This window comes from Malaclemys terrapin, chromosome 8 (assembly GCF_027887155.1).
Source record: "Malaclemys terrapin pileata isolate rMalTer1 chromosome 8, rMalTer1.hap1, whole genome shotgun sequence".
Lineage (NCBI taxonomy): Eukaryota > Metazoa > Chordata > Testudines > Emydidae > Malaclemys > Malaclemys terrapin.
The window spans coordinates 87,481,958-87,495,625 of NC_071512.1; the positions used below are offsets into that span (position 1 = coordinate 87,481,958).

General features: G+C 40.7%; 1 protein-coding gene across 3 annotated transcripts in view; it reads right to left on the minus strand.

Moving 5' to 3' along the window:
• TNNI3K (TNNI3 interacting kinase) overlaps nucleotides 1-13,668 on the minus strand; it is a 168,170-nt gene that overhangs the window by 48,820 nt on the left and 105,682 nt on the right. For all 3 annotated transcript variants that reach the window (XM_054037604.1, XM_054037603.1, XM_054037606.1), the window contains exons 18-20: nucleotides 13,467-13,519; nucleotides 11,429-11,481; nucleotides 10,095-10,227 (exon numbers count right to left, since the gene is read on the minus strand). In XM_054037604.1, coding sequence (XP_053893579.1) covers nucleotides 10,095-10,227; nucleotides 11,429-11,481; nucleotides 13,467-13,519 — 239 coding nt within the window. The remainder of the gene's footprint in view (nucleotides 1-10,094; nucleotides 10,228-11,428; nucleotides 11,482-13,466; nucleotides 13,520-13,668) is intronic.

Sequence of the window (13,668 nt, forward strand, 5' to 3'; positions counted from 1 at the left end):
TTTTTGTTTCAGTTTTCACCAAAAAGGTTAGTAGTAATTGGATGTCCAATATAGTAATGCCACTGAAAATCAGAGGCTAAAATAGGAAAGAACATGTTAAAAATTACTTAGATAAGTTAGATGTCTTCAGGTTGGGAGGGCCTGATGAAATACATCCTAGAATACTTAAGGAGCTGACTGAGGAGATATCTGAGCCATTAGTGACTATCTTCAAAAACTTATGGAAGATGGGAGAGATTCCAGAGGCCTGGAAGAGGGCAAATATAGTTCCAATCTATAAAAAGGGGAATAAGGACAACTCTGGGAATTACAAACCAGTCAGCTTAACTTCAGTACCTGGAAAAATAATGGAGCAAATAATCAAGCAATCAATTTGCAAACACCTAGAACAGTGGTGGGTAACCTGTGGCCCGTGGGCTGCACGCCACCCGTAGGTTGCCCACTACTGACCTAGAAGATAAAAAAGTGAAAAGTAACAGTCAACATGGATTTGTCAAGAATAAATCATGTCAAACCAATCTAATAGCTTTATTTGAGAGGGTAATGAGCCTTGTGGATGGGGGGATGCAGTAGATGTGGACTATCTAGACTTTAGTAAGGCTTTTGATACTAAACAAACTAGGGAAATACAACCTAGATGGAGCTACTATAAGGTGGGTGCATAACAGGTTGGAAAACCATTCCCAGAGAGTAGTTATCAGTGGTTCACAGTCAAGCTGGAAGAACATATCAAATGGAGTCCTGCAAGGATCGGTCCTTGGTCTGGTTCTGTTCAATATCGTCATAAATGATTTAGACAGTGGCATAGAGAGTACACAATAGTTTGCAGATAATATCAAGATGGAAGGGGTTGCAAGTGCTTTGGAGGATAGGATTAAAATTCAAAGTGATCTGGACAAACTGGAGAAATGGTCTGAAGTAAATAGGATGAAATTTAACACAGAAAAATGCGAAGTCCTCCACTTATGATGGAATAATCAGTTGCACACATACAAAATGGGAAATGACTGCCTAGAAAGGAGTACTGCAGAAAGTGATCTGGGGGTCATATTGGATCACAAGTTAAACATGAGTCAACAGTGTAACCCTGTTGCAAAAAAGAGCAAACATCATTCTGGGATGTATTGGCAGGAATGTTGTAAGCAAGACACAAGAAGTAGTTCTTCCGTTGTACTCTGCACTGATAAGGCCTCATCTGGAGTATTGCATATAATTCTGGTTACCACATTTCAGAAAAGATGTGGAAAAATTAGAGAGAGGAGAGCAACAAAAATGATTAAAGGTCTAGAAAACATGATCTATGAAGAAAGATTGAAAACACTGGGTTTGTTTAGTCTGGAGAAGAGAAACTTGAGGAGGGGACATGATAACAGTTTTCAAGTACATAAAAGGTTGTTACAAGGAGGAGGGTGAAAAAATATTCTTGTGAACCTCCGAAGATAGGACAAGAAGCAATGAGCTTAAATTGCAGTAAGGGAGGTTTAGGTTCGACATTAGGAAAAACTTCTCAACTGTCAGGGTGGTTAAGTATTGAAACAAATTGCCTAGGGGGGTTGTGGAATCTCTGTCACTGGAGGTTTTAAAAACCAGGTTAGACAAACACCTGTCAGGATTGGTCTAGTTATTACCTAGTCCTGCCTTGAGTGCAGGGGACTGGACTAGATGACCTCTCAAGGTCCCTTCCAGCCCTACACTTCTATGACATAGTCACTTTTCCTGTGCACTCATGCTCCCATAATAGTGGTGCTCTTATGGGCCAGGCAGGACATGTGTGTTCAGTTTCTGCTTCCAGTTTCACATTCATAGTTTTTAAATACCTGTGACACAGTGCTTTCAAATTCTTCCCATAAATATACTCAAAGCTGGTTTATAGGCCTTGGCCAGAATAAATTTGTATAAGAGAAAACTATTCAAGAGGGCCTTGTACCACATTAGGATGCATTCCTTCCTCCAAGGCCTTACATGAACTCTCTGAAGCTAGGGATGTTGCCCATCAGCCCATATCTACCACTGCCTTTGAACATTACCTAAAAATGCAATAGGGTATTTTGAAAATGGAGAATCATGACTGCCTTTATGAAAGACTCAGAATACTTGGACAAGGACAACAGATTTGGGTAGAGAACTAAGCCACTGGTCTTTAGAAAAGTGGTGTGGGATCGCAACGGGAATCAACAATTTCTTTATGGCAACAGAGCACTCAAGATTTCAAAGAAAAGCTACTCCAGTGCTCCCATTGTTTAATCTTTCAGATTTAGATTATTTGTTAAATGCAATTCGTCTTCACAATGATCTTTAACTACCTAACAAAGTCCTTATATGGCTGATAAACACTACTGCATTGTTCTGACTGGCATAAAACCTAAATCTTTTCTTGACTTTCTAGACACTATTTTCTTCTTTTTAATACAGAAGTTTTCCATCTTTGCATCTGTCCAGATAATGACAGACCAAACATGCCACTCATCAAGTCCCTCTAGTTTAAGCACTGGATCTGCAGCCAAAACTTCTGTTTGTCATTCCTGGACATGGTCCTATTGACCTTAATGCACTAATAGGGGTTTGCAAAATATGGGCTTTATGGCTTGTCTACACTACAAATGCAACCATGTTTGGGAAACTGGTTATAAAACTCAGCTGTCCCCTAAACTGGTTAAAAACATGGTTTTAGTAGGTAGGGTAGACTGGACTTTAGTCATATTGGGAAAGGGACAATGAGTTGTAACCAGGTTCCTAGCTCCACTGTAACTGTAGTATAGACTGGGCCTTAGATTATAACAGGAATCGGCAACCTTTGACCCGTGGCCCATCAGGGAAATCTGCTGGCGGACCGGGATATTTTGTTTACCTGCAGCATCTGCAGGTTCGGCCGATCGCGGCTCCCACTGGCCGCGGTTTGCTGCTCCAGGCCAATGGGGGCTGCAGGAAGTGGCACGGACTGAGGGATGTGCTGTCCGCTGCTTCCCACAGCCCCCATTGGCCTGGTATGGCGAACCGTGGCCAGTGAGAGCTGCGATCCGCTGAACCTGCGGATGCTGCAGGTAAACAAAACAAACCGTCCCGGCCCGCCAGTGGATTTCCCTGACGGGCCACGTTCCAAAGGTTGCTGATCCCTGGATTATAAGGTCCTTAGAGCAGAGATCACTTCTGTGCTCATTAAATACTAGCAATGAGTGCATTTTCTGATAACTCCTCAGTATGCTTATTTCAGTTCTATATTGTATACTGTTATCTCACCTGTTTGGGGAGTTGGCATTGTTGAACACATACAGTAGTTTTTCCATTACTGACCATGGGACATGCTGCAGTCTTTAGTACTGTGGAATTACATGATATGGTATTCAGCAAATATTTTATTTGACTTAATATAGAAATGATTTCACTGGGGATTCCATTTGATTCAATAGATGCTCCCTTTGATAAAATAAGTAGTGATTTTGATTCAACAGCCATGAGACTCTTTATACAATCTGAAAAATGGATATCTAATTCTGTATACAGCATACCCTTACTGAATTGGATAATATACTTGATACACTAGGGGATATAGAGGTATAATTACTGCAAAAATAACATCCATTTCAAAGGGTGATGTATAGATTTTACAAGTGCTAAGTTTTATAGTTAGGTATTCTAACCAACATCTAAGTATTCCATGTACTTGACCTGAATGGCTTCCCATACATCTGGGCATGTACAAAGGTCAATATTAGACAGAGGGAAGGTTAAGAGTATGTAAGTAAAGCTACAGAGCTTCACAGACAGCATACAAAAAAGTTTAAAAGGAAAATGTATTTCTCATCATCTTAAAATGTATAGTTGGTGAAAAATATGGGATTTATGTTTTAAACACTCATCTGAACTTATGTAATAATGAGGGTGGAATTTGTATATAAGTTATGAAAGATGCCTCATCCCCACAATAGGTGTTTGCAAGACATGGCTCTAAATCAGATATACACAATGAAGTTCAAACATAGTTTCCATATTTAAATAAACTATACATTTCTTAGGCAGTATGGGTTGAGAGGCAGTGGAGTCTAGGAGAAGAGGCTATAAACCAGGAACTACTGAGTTCAAATCCTGAATCTGACACTGACCTTGTGGCCTTGTGCAAGTCCTTTCATTTTCTGTCTTAGTTTCCCCAACTGTAAGCTGGGGATAATAAAATTCCCCTACCTTACAGAGCAGTTGGGAGGGTTAATTAGTTGATGTTTTGAAAAAAATCTAAGTGTTATATAAGGGTAACAATGATGGGGATGATGGATGGATGGGATTTTCAAAAGTGCTCATTGACTTTCATGGGAGTAGAATTAGGCCAACAATTACTATTGAAAGGCCTTGTGGAAGTACGTTTTAAGATGGGGTTCAAACAAAGAGAGGGAGATCTTTTGGGTGGTAAGCAGGGAGTCATCAAAAAGAGACTATAGAAAGGGCATTAACTCAGAAGGAGTCTACAGACAAAATAACATGGGACTGAACATGGACCTCTGAGATGCTGCAAGAACAGAAACAAAAATCAGTGAACCCATGCTCATCTAGCTGAAGGGGCATGTGGTTCAGCAGGTGAATATAAACAGAATAAAAAGTACCAAAGCAAAGAATACCAGACAGGGAAGAAAAAGATTAAATCATGACACCTTTGAGAAACATGGTGTGACATTCTGTACCTTTGGAGTGTGCCCTGTAACCCCCATATTCCTCATTTATATATGAGTGTGATCCTGCGTACAAAGCAGGCCGTGTGAGGAATCAGGGAAAAGGTTATGATCTGCTGAAAGTAATTTTTCTATCCATATATGTATATCATTAATGCATATGAAGTTATGAGAATTGTGTTGTATGGTTGTCACTAAAACATTGCTGTAAGTTGGGGAATCAGACAGATATTAGCCCCCTAGAGGCAACAGCAAGGAGAGTAACCAAGGTCCGGGTGGGGTGTCAAACAACCCATCAAGAGCAATTGTCCAGCAAGGGATCTACAATTCAATGACTCACCTGCATGAGGCCACACCAGGGGAACTGCTCAACCTTGCCTGGAGACTCAGCAATGCACCCAGACATGCCTGGACTTGTGTTCTACAAGCACACGGGACTGAGGACATAAAACAGAACACAGGCCTTTTCTCCTGCCTCCACCTATGCTGCAAGCAACAAGGACACTGAAGACTTGAGACTCCAACAGAGGACACTGGCCCAGATTTCAAGGGTAAAATCTGTATACTATGAACTGCAATATACAGTGGGGTGAGAAAAACTGCTAATCTAGATGTTGCCCAGTCTATGAGAGTTTAGACTGCATGCTTATATTTTCTTTTCTTTTGGTAACTAACTCTGACTTTTTGCCTATCACTTATAATCACTTAAAATCCATCTTTTGTAGTCAATACTTTTGTTTAACTGTTTATTTTTATCAGTGAGTTTGCCTGAAGTGTGTGGCAAATCTGCTCAGGTTTGCAAAGGCTGGTGTATGTCCACCTCCCATTGATGAAGTGGTGAACCAATTAATAAATTTGCACTGATCATCTTGAGCAGTGCAAGATGATATATTTATGGAATCATAGGACTGGAAAGGACTTCAAAAGGTCATCTAGTCCAGTCCCTGGCACTCATGGCAGGACTAGGTATTATCTAGACTATTCCTGACAGGTGTCAGGTCTAACCTGCTCTTAAAAATCTCCAATGATGGAAATTCCACAACCTCCCTAGACAATTTATTCCAGTGCTTAACCACCCTGACAGTTAGGAAGTTTTTCCTAATGTCCAACCTAAACCTCCCTTGCTGCAATTTAAGCCCATTGCTTCTTGTCCTATCCTCAGAGGTTAAGAAGAACAATTTTTCTCCCTCCTCCTTGTAACAATCTTTTATGTACTTGAAAACTGTTATCATGTCCCCTCCCAGTCTCTTCTTTTGCAGACTAAACTAACCTAATTTTTTCAATCTTCCCGCATAGGTCATGTTTTCTAGACCTTTAAATCATTTTTGTTGCTCTTCTCTGGACTTTTTCCAATTTCTCCACATCTTTCCTGATATGTGGCGCCCTGAACTGGACACAATACTCCAGTTGAGGCTTAATCAGCACAGACTAGAGCTGAAGAACTACTTCTCGTGTCTTACTTACAACACACCTGCTAATACATCTCAGAATGATGTTCACTTTTTTTGCAACAGTGTTACACTGTTGACTCATATTTAGTTTATGGTCCACTATGATGCCCAGATCCCTTTCCGCAGTACTCCTTCCTAGGCAGTCATTTCCATTTTGTATGTGTGCAAATTTTGTATATTTCTGAGGTACAGTGCTGGGAGCTGGGGGGATTTGGCTGGTGCCTTTCCTAGTGTGATTCATGAGTGGCTCTGAGAGCATTCATGCAATATAGCTGGGTGTGGGGCACCACATGCGGTTGTGCTGAGTAATAACAGCACCTGGAGGGGCTTGCAAGGCATTGTGAGAGACAGCCCAGGCTGGAGAGAGTTCAGGTGGGCACAGCAGTCCCACAGTCCCAGGCTACACGGGTTTCATGTTCCCCTTTCTTTTGTTCTTCCTCCTATTCATCCATCTACTTACAATGTTTTCATCACCCTGGTAGCTGCTGAGCAGCAAGGTATACTTCTCTATACCATTTTGTTGGTGTATTACCCTCTAGCTCATGCGCAGTGGAATACTGTTGATGACACATCTAGTATATTAGGAGTGTTTTCCTCACACATCTGGTATTTTATACAGTAGACAAATGGTTAACACAGAATGAAATGGGATAAATGGCAGGAATGGTCATGTCATGCAGAAGCAGATGAAGATTTGGGCAACTGGGCACTGGAGCTATGTCCTAGATGGCATACTCTGGATTTTCAATTAAATGGTCAGAAAACAAGGTACTGCAACTGGTGGAAAGATAAAATGGAGGAATGAGAGTCAGGTTTGGAATCTGGGTTGACAATTAGTAGTGTATATTACTAGAAACTGAAGTAGGATTGAGTCAGATATCTGACTACTATATTCAAATGTCAGCAGAGATAGAAATGAATGACTGGGAAGCTATAAATAGCTAATGCAGTTTAGAAACTCCACACCATATACTGAATTGGAATACCCCTTGTTATTGATGTAATGACAGCTACACCATCTGTATAAGAGAAGCTGACTTTCTGAACAGTGTGAAGACTTCCAAATGATTGTAGAAGTAGCATGAAAGTAGCATAATTGTACAAAGGGCAGAGGAGAAATGAATCTGGATTTAATAAGATCTCAGAGGAAAGGGAACAGGGAAACTTCCTCCAACAGACACCAAAAATAGTATCAGACTCTGAGATCAATAAATAGAACTTTAAATGTATCAGAAATAAGGCCCTGAAAAGTTAAGCACTCTCTGTTAAGGAGAGAAAGTCAGGACAAGAAAGCCTAATTAAACAGGAATCAAAGGATTTACACTTAGAATAGGGAAATGTGGAGTGTTGATGTGTGGCTACCACAGCATGACTGCTAGAGAAGAAATAGATACAAGAAAAAGAAAAGGAGCTGTTACTATTTGGGTTAATTCCCTTCGCAAGGAATCCTCCCTCCCCCATCTCCAATAAATTCCACTTTAGTTCAGAACGCTTCCCCCAGCTCTCCTCATTTCTTAACCCTGGTATTAGAGCTACCCATGGTGCATTGCTCTCTGTGGCGACGCCAGAGCTGCTACTGTGGATGCATTCTGCCGATACAAGAAACATAGTTTGGATATGCAACAGAGGTTTAATTACAGAGGTGGCTGTAACATCAACGTAACTTAAATGGACTTGACTTTGTAGTGTAGCTATAGCCTTAATCTCATTTATGGGCTTAAGTGGTGTGCTGTACTTGTGCTGGCCCTATGCCCATTAGTGAATTTCACTTTTAGAGCTGAAACAGGATTGAACTGGCATGGAAAGCTTTTCATGAACGCCCTGTGGAGGGGGTGAATTTCACACAGAGGAAGCAGGGTTAAATAGCAATGTGTAAAGTTACCCAAAAGTGGTTAATACTATAGAACATCAAGAATGTGAAGATTTGCAAGAAGCGCATAGATATCTCAACCCAGGTGATGCTTTTAGCATTGATGGATTCTAGTGAATTTCCAATTAAAAGTGAATACTATATCAGCACATAGTAATGTAGGATTTATTGCCACCATCACCAGGATGCAGAGTAGCATGAAACACCAAGATGTTATCTTCCTGCCTGGAACATACTGCGCAGTAAGGGGAAATGAATAAATTGCGCTTTTCAATTCAGGAAAAACAGGTGCATTACCCAAAAAAGGGACCATGGTACCATGCCTCAATGCATAAGCCAAGATAGGGAGCAATGTGTGGCTACTGTGTACAGAGCCTGTGCTAGAAAAGGTGTTTGGTGGAGGAGGAGGTAAAGGAGTGAGAGAAACCAGAAAAGTGGTACAGGAAAAGAAAGAGACAGAGCAGATGATGCAAGTAACAGAACAGAGGATGATTTTGCACAGCTTCTGAAACTCAGTAAGAGTGGACAGCAATAGAGTGGACATCCATTCCTTTGCAGGCCCGGAAGCAGAATAAATAAATAAATAAATAATAATGGAGATATCCCATCTCCTAGAACTGGAAGGGACCTTGAAAGGTCATCGAGTCCAGCCCCCTGCCTTCCTTAGCAGGACCAAGTACTGATTTTGCCCCAGATCCCCAAGTGGCCCCCTCAAGGATTGAACTCACAACCCTGGGTTTAGCAGGCCAATGCTCAAACCACTGAGCTATCCCTCCTCCCAACTGGTAAGAACTTCTGAGATGCTACAGTTGCTAGGATGCTGCTAAAAAACGGAATTGATTAGTATTACTGTCTGACGCTTAATATGGCCAAGCTAAAGTCAGGAGATGGAAAGAGCGACTGATGAAAACTACTGATGTGTGAACCTTGAGATGGTGATCTGAATTTATCTCAAACTCTTTGTTCTGAAAATCAGATTAGAAATCACATGAGATTAGATATTCTTACAAGAGCTCCTGCAATTCCTGCTTTTGACTCCAAGATAAGCTGTCATGTGATGTTTGGTACTTCCAATTCCAGGCCTGGCATAAATCAAATAGTGAAGCAGCAATATAGATAAAAGAAAAATAATTACCCGAATTGTTTTAAAAAAGAAGTAATTAGTCAAATTCTGCTTAAAAAAATTTGATCGAGAGGAATAAAGGATAGGTTACTTCTACAGGATTCCATAAAAAAAATAATGAATTAACTTCAAACTTAAAGAATATCAGAAAATTGGAGGCACTTGAAGATCCATACCTAAACAGGTCTATGTTAGCAACAGCTTTACAGCCATTTCACAGATAAGAGAGCTTCCAGTAAACTGTTTCCAAAGTTGATGTTTCAATTACTGTCTGGTATATCATTGTTAACAAGTTGCTTATATAATGCTACATACCACACAATACATTTAATTTAATATTCATTTTAATAATGTGGGGGTTAAATTGATTTAATAAGTCATGTATGAGACTTCATTTAGCATTTGAATTATTATTTAATAAAGTAATCAGGAGATCCTGATACAACAGTGATAGGCACCTTTGAAACAGGCAGGATGATAGATAGGTAGATAGATAGATAGATAGATAGATAGATAGATAAAGGGTTGTACACAATTGTTGATGATTATATTGTATTGGGTAAAGAATTCAATACAGTACAAGTGAAAACTACTTTTTCCCCACACAAAAATTTCATGCATAGACCTGTCTTCTTCCAACTGGTAAGAAATCTATTTGAAGTCCCTGTCTGATAGGCTTTGCAGATATCACAGCTCTTGTCCTAACTACCATCCTTTTCCTCCACTCCCAACTCCAAGAAAAAATCCCCTACACTTCCATGGCTTTACAGTTTCTGGAGTGACATTCCTTCATTCCCCAAGGTTCCACCCAAATCCAGAAGCACATTCAATTTCCTATGTTTCCTGCTACCTTAATAAAGCTAAATTTTTAGGTGAATACTGCCTAATATGAATTCTAGTAAAATACGGATTAATAATGCTATGAAATGCAGCTACTTTATTACAGTTCAGAGATATAAGTAGTGTTCATGTTAGTTCAGTGAGCATCTTACCTGGTTTGAGGTGAGCAAATGGAATTTCACCTGTTAACAGTTCCCAGAGACACAAAGCATAGCTGAAAACATCAGCTTTTATAGTGTATCGAGTGCACTGAGTGAATACCTCAGGGGCCATCCAGCGTAGGTTCTGTGCATCAAAAAAACATCAATAATACGTTAATGGAGTGTTTTGTTCCTTTACAGAGGATTTCTTTCTTTCTTTCTTTCTTTCTTTCTTTCTTTCTTTCTTTCTTTCTTTCTTTCTTTCTTTCTTTCACAACAAGCTAACAGATAAATCTTCTAACAACAAATAGTTATGGTAGCATACACAATTCATGCAGTAAATCTCCATACATTATATTGTGTCTTCAGGATTAGCATGGAATTCATTTCACCCACATAAAGCTAGTATAATCAGGCTTTACGTAAGAGAAGAGTAGCGTTGAGAGTGGTGCAGGAGTCAGGACTGGCTCTAGGCACCAGCAAAACAAGCACGTGGGGCAGCATTCCGGCCATTCTTCTTCTTCTTTATTTTTTTTTGCTTGGGCAGTTGCGCTCTTGGAGCTTGGGGCGGCAAAGTTTTTGCTTGGAGGTGGCAAAAAACCTAGAGCCGGCCCTGGCAGGAGTTGAAATCTACACTTCCAGTCTGAGACCAGGGTACAGAGCTTTAGCATGTCTAACTCCCTTTAACTACTACTCCAATTTAGGAGCTGGAATAATGATAATGACAACTATGCAGGGTATTAAAACGACTGGATCGGTGTATACATTAATCCTTTGGCTTCTCTCCTGGGCTATCATTGCATTTTGCAGGCACAAATCTATGTGGCTGCTTCACAAACAACCTGCCATCCACTGGGCTCATGAGGAGTAGTGGGTCGTACTCTGGTCCTCTGCTCCAGGGTATTGTCTTTTACAAAGTTGGGCCCATATGAGCAATTTATTTGAAATAACTATACTGAGCAAAGAACTCAGAAAGAAAATCCATGTTGGATAACTGATTCCCTGTCAGAAATTCAGACTATCAGAAAGCAATATATATATGGGATGGTTTGCATGTTATGCCTAAGAATTCAGGGGTGATAGTGCTAAAATGAGAACCATATAATAATATTGGGTTTTGGGTACACAGTAGGGAGCCCATTTGTGAGTGCAATAATTTCTGCTATTATAAAGGCTGATCTCAAACACTAAGAAAAAATTAGCATACAAAAGAAACAAAGCATTACACTGTCACTGTACAACATCATTGATTCCAGCAAAAACCTATCTAATCTCATCATTTTCTCCTAGGCTGAGTTTGCACATAAATAGTATACTAATTAAATGGAAAAGAACAAGAAGGAAACCCCAGGTTGTTTTGTCATGTTGTCTTCATCCAGGGACTGCAGAAATCTAGATTCTGAGACAAAAAAGGAAAGCTTTTTAAATAAACAACACTACAGATAAACCTCATTTTACAGAAGTCTTGGTGGAAACCCAGGACTTCCATAAAATTGGGTTTTTGTAAAATCAAGAGGAAATACAATATCCTACTATTAGACAAGGATACATGAAGATATTCCCGATAAAATGGAGCTTCTTACATCAGTGAGCCAGATCTTCAGCTGCTATAATTGGCATATCTCCATTGGCTTTCATGGCGATTTATACCAGCTGAGGATCCATCTCAGAGTTTTTAAACTCAGGGTTAACCGTACTGGTGTGTCTAACTTCATTTAGATTTAAAACAAACAACACCAAAAACCTATACTAAAATTCAAAGGCACAGAAGACTGGCACTCTGATTTAATGTCATACTTCCTTTCAGCTGGCTGGTGATATAAAAGCTACAGGCTGCTCTAGTAGACTTCAGTTTCATAAGCTCTTGTATGACTATAGCAAAGGCAATATATGAAATATTGATTGATTTATGTAGATGTAAACGATACATAAGTGCCTTCCCAGAACTTTGGTACCTTTGAGACATGTTAAAAGTACACTCCTACCTGTACAAACAAGAACACACCCAGCAGCGTCCCCAGCCAGAATATAACCAGCAGAAAAGAAAAATATTTATCCTCTCAGCCATCCCTACAAGTACCAGACCCCAGTGCATCCCTCCTTCTCCAATAGCCTAGGAAAGTAGGTGGGATTTGCAAAGTGCCTGACTCTAATTTGGACTATTTCAAAGTTAAGGGCCCCTCGCAGATGCTGTCCAGAGCATCACCCTCCTCCCTCTCTTTAAAATCATGCTCAAGTACCTCTGCTGATTACAACTGCGCTGATGTGGCACAGCGACAGAGTCGGTATCTCAAATAGGCAGGTCCCAGGGCATTTAGGGCTTTATAGATGGAAACCAACTCCTTAAATTTCACCTGACACCAACAGGCAGTCACATGTGCCTCAGCCAGAAAATCTACTTAATTAGTGAGCCATTGCATTTTGCATCAGCCTTAGATCATTATGGGGAAGCCTGGTCAAAATTTGTGGTGACAAAGGGTATGATTACACTGCAACCCCTTCCCCACTAAACCTGGGGCAACGAGTCTCAGAGCCTGGTCAACTGACTTGGGCTCATGCTCTGGGGCTGAAAATAGCAGTGTGGATCAAAGGTAGTGGGTCACAGAGCCTGGGATCCAGCCCGAGCGGCAACATCTGCACTGCTATTTTTAGCCCCATAGCACAAGCCCTGATAGCCTATGTCAGTTGACCTGGGCTCTGAGACTAGCTCTCATGGGTGGTTTTTTTTGCAGTGTAGACATACCCAAAGTTCCATATCTGAATGGAATAGCCACAATCTCTTCTCTGGATGAAGATGAAAGAAAGCTATCCTGGTCCCTGCTGCTCTAGGATTCTGTGATAACAGCAGGGCTCCAACACTACCCCTGGACTGTGAACTCTAGTAACAAAAGATAGGAACACATCCTCAATTAAAGGGGCAGAAATAACTCTTGCCATTTTTCCCAGTTGCTTCCTCCAGCCTACCACCACAACTGCATTCTGATCTGGATTGAGGCCAGGCCATTTGAACCTCATCCAGGCTCCAGTCTCAGCTAGACACCGGGTAAGGTGTTCAACTGCACTGGTTGAATTAGATGAGATATGTGGAGCAGGGGCTTATTGGCATTCTGAAAGTACTGTAGCTTGTACATGGACTGCAGCCTTGCCTCCTCTCTTACTCTCCATACAACCCTATACACACCTTTAATAAGAGACTACAAGATGGAACCCTGCAGAACTCAGCAGGACACAACTGCAATTGCCCAAATCTACTCTCCGGGATATTTTTCAGAGAAATAATGAAGCAAAATACAGCCTCATTAACTTTCTGATTCATCAGAGAAAACAGAGCCCTAGTTTTTGAGAACTTGCTGACATTTTTCAGATTAATCACCAACACCTCACCTCCAAAATCAGCAACAACAGCATGGCCATCTTCATAGAGAAGAATATTGTGGCTGTAAAGAAAGACAATTGTTAGCATAGGTAACTGTATGATAGTGCCCTGAAGCAATAGTGCATTTTAAGGTTCTGCCTCTTAATTGTGCTCGCTAGTATCTCACCCCTTTTTAAGCAGAGGCTTGTCTGTACAGCAGCCACCTCGTAC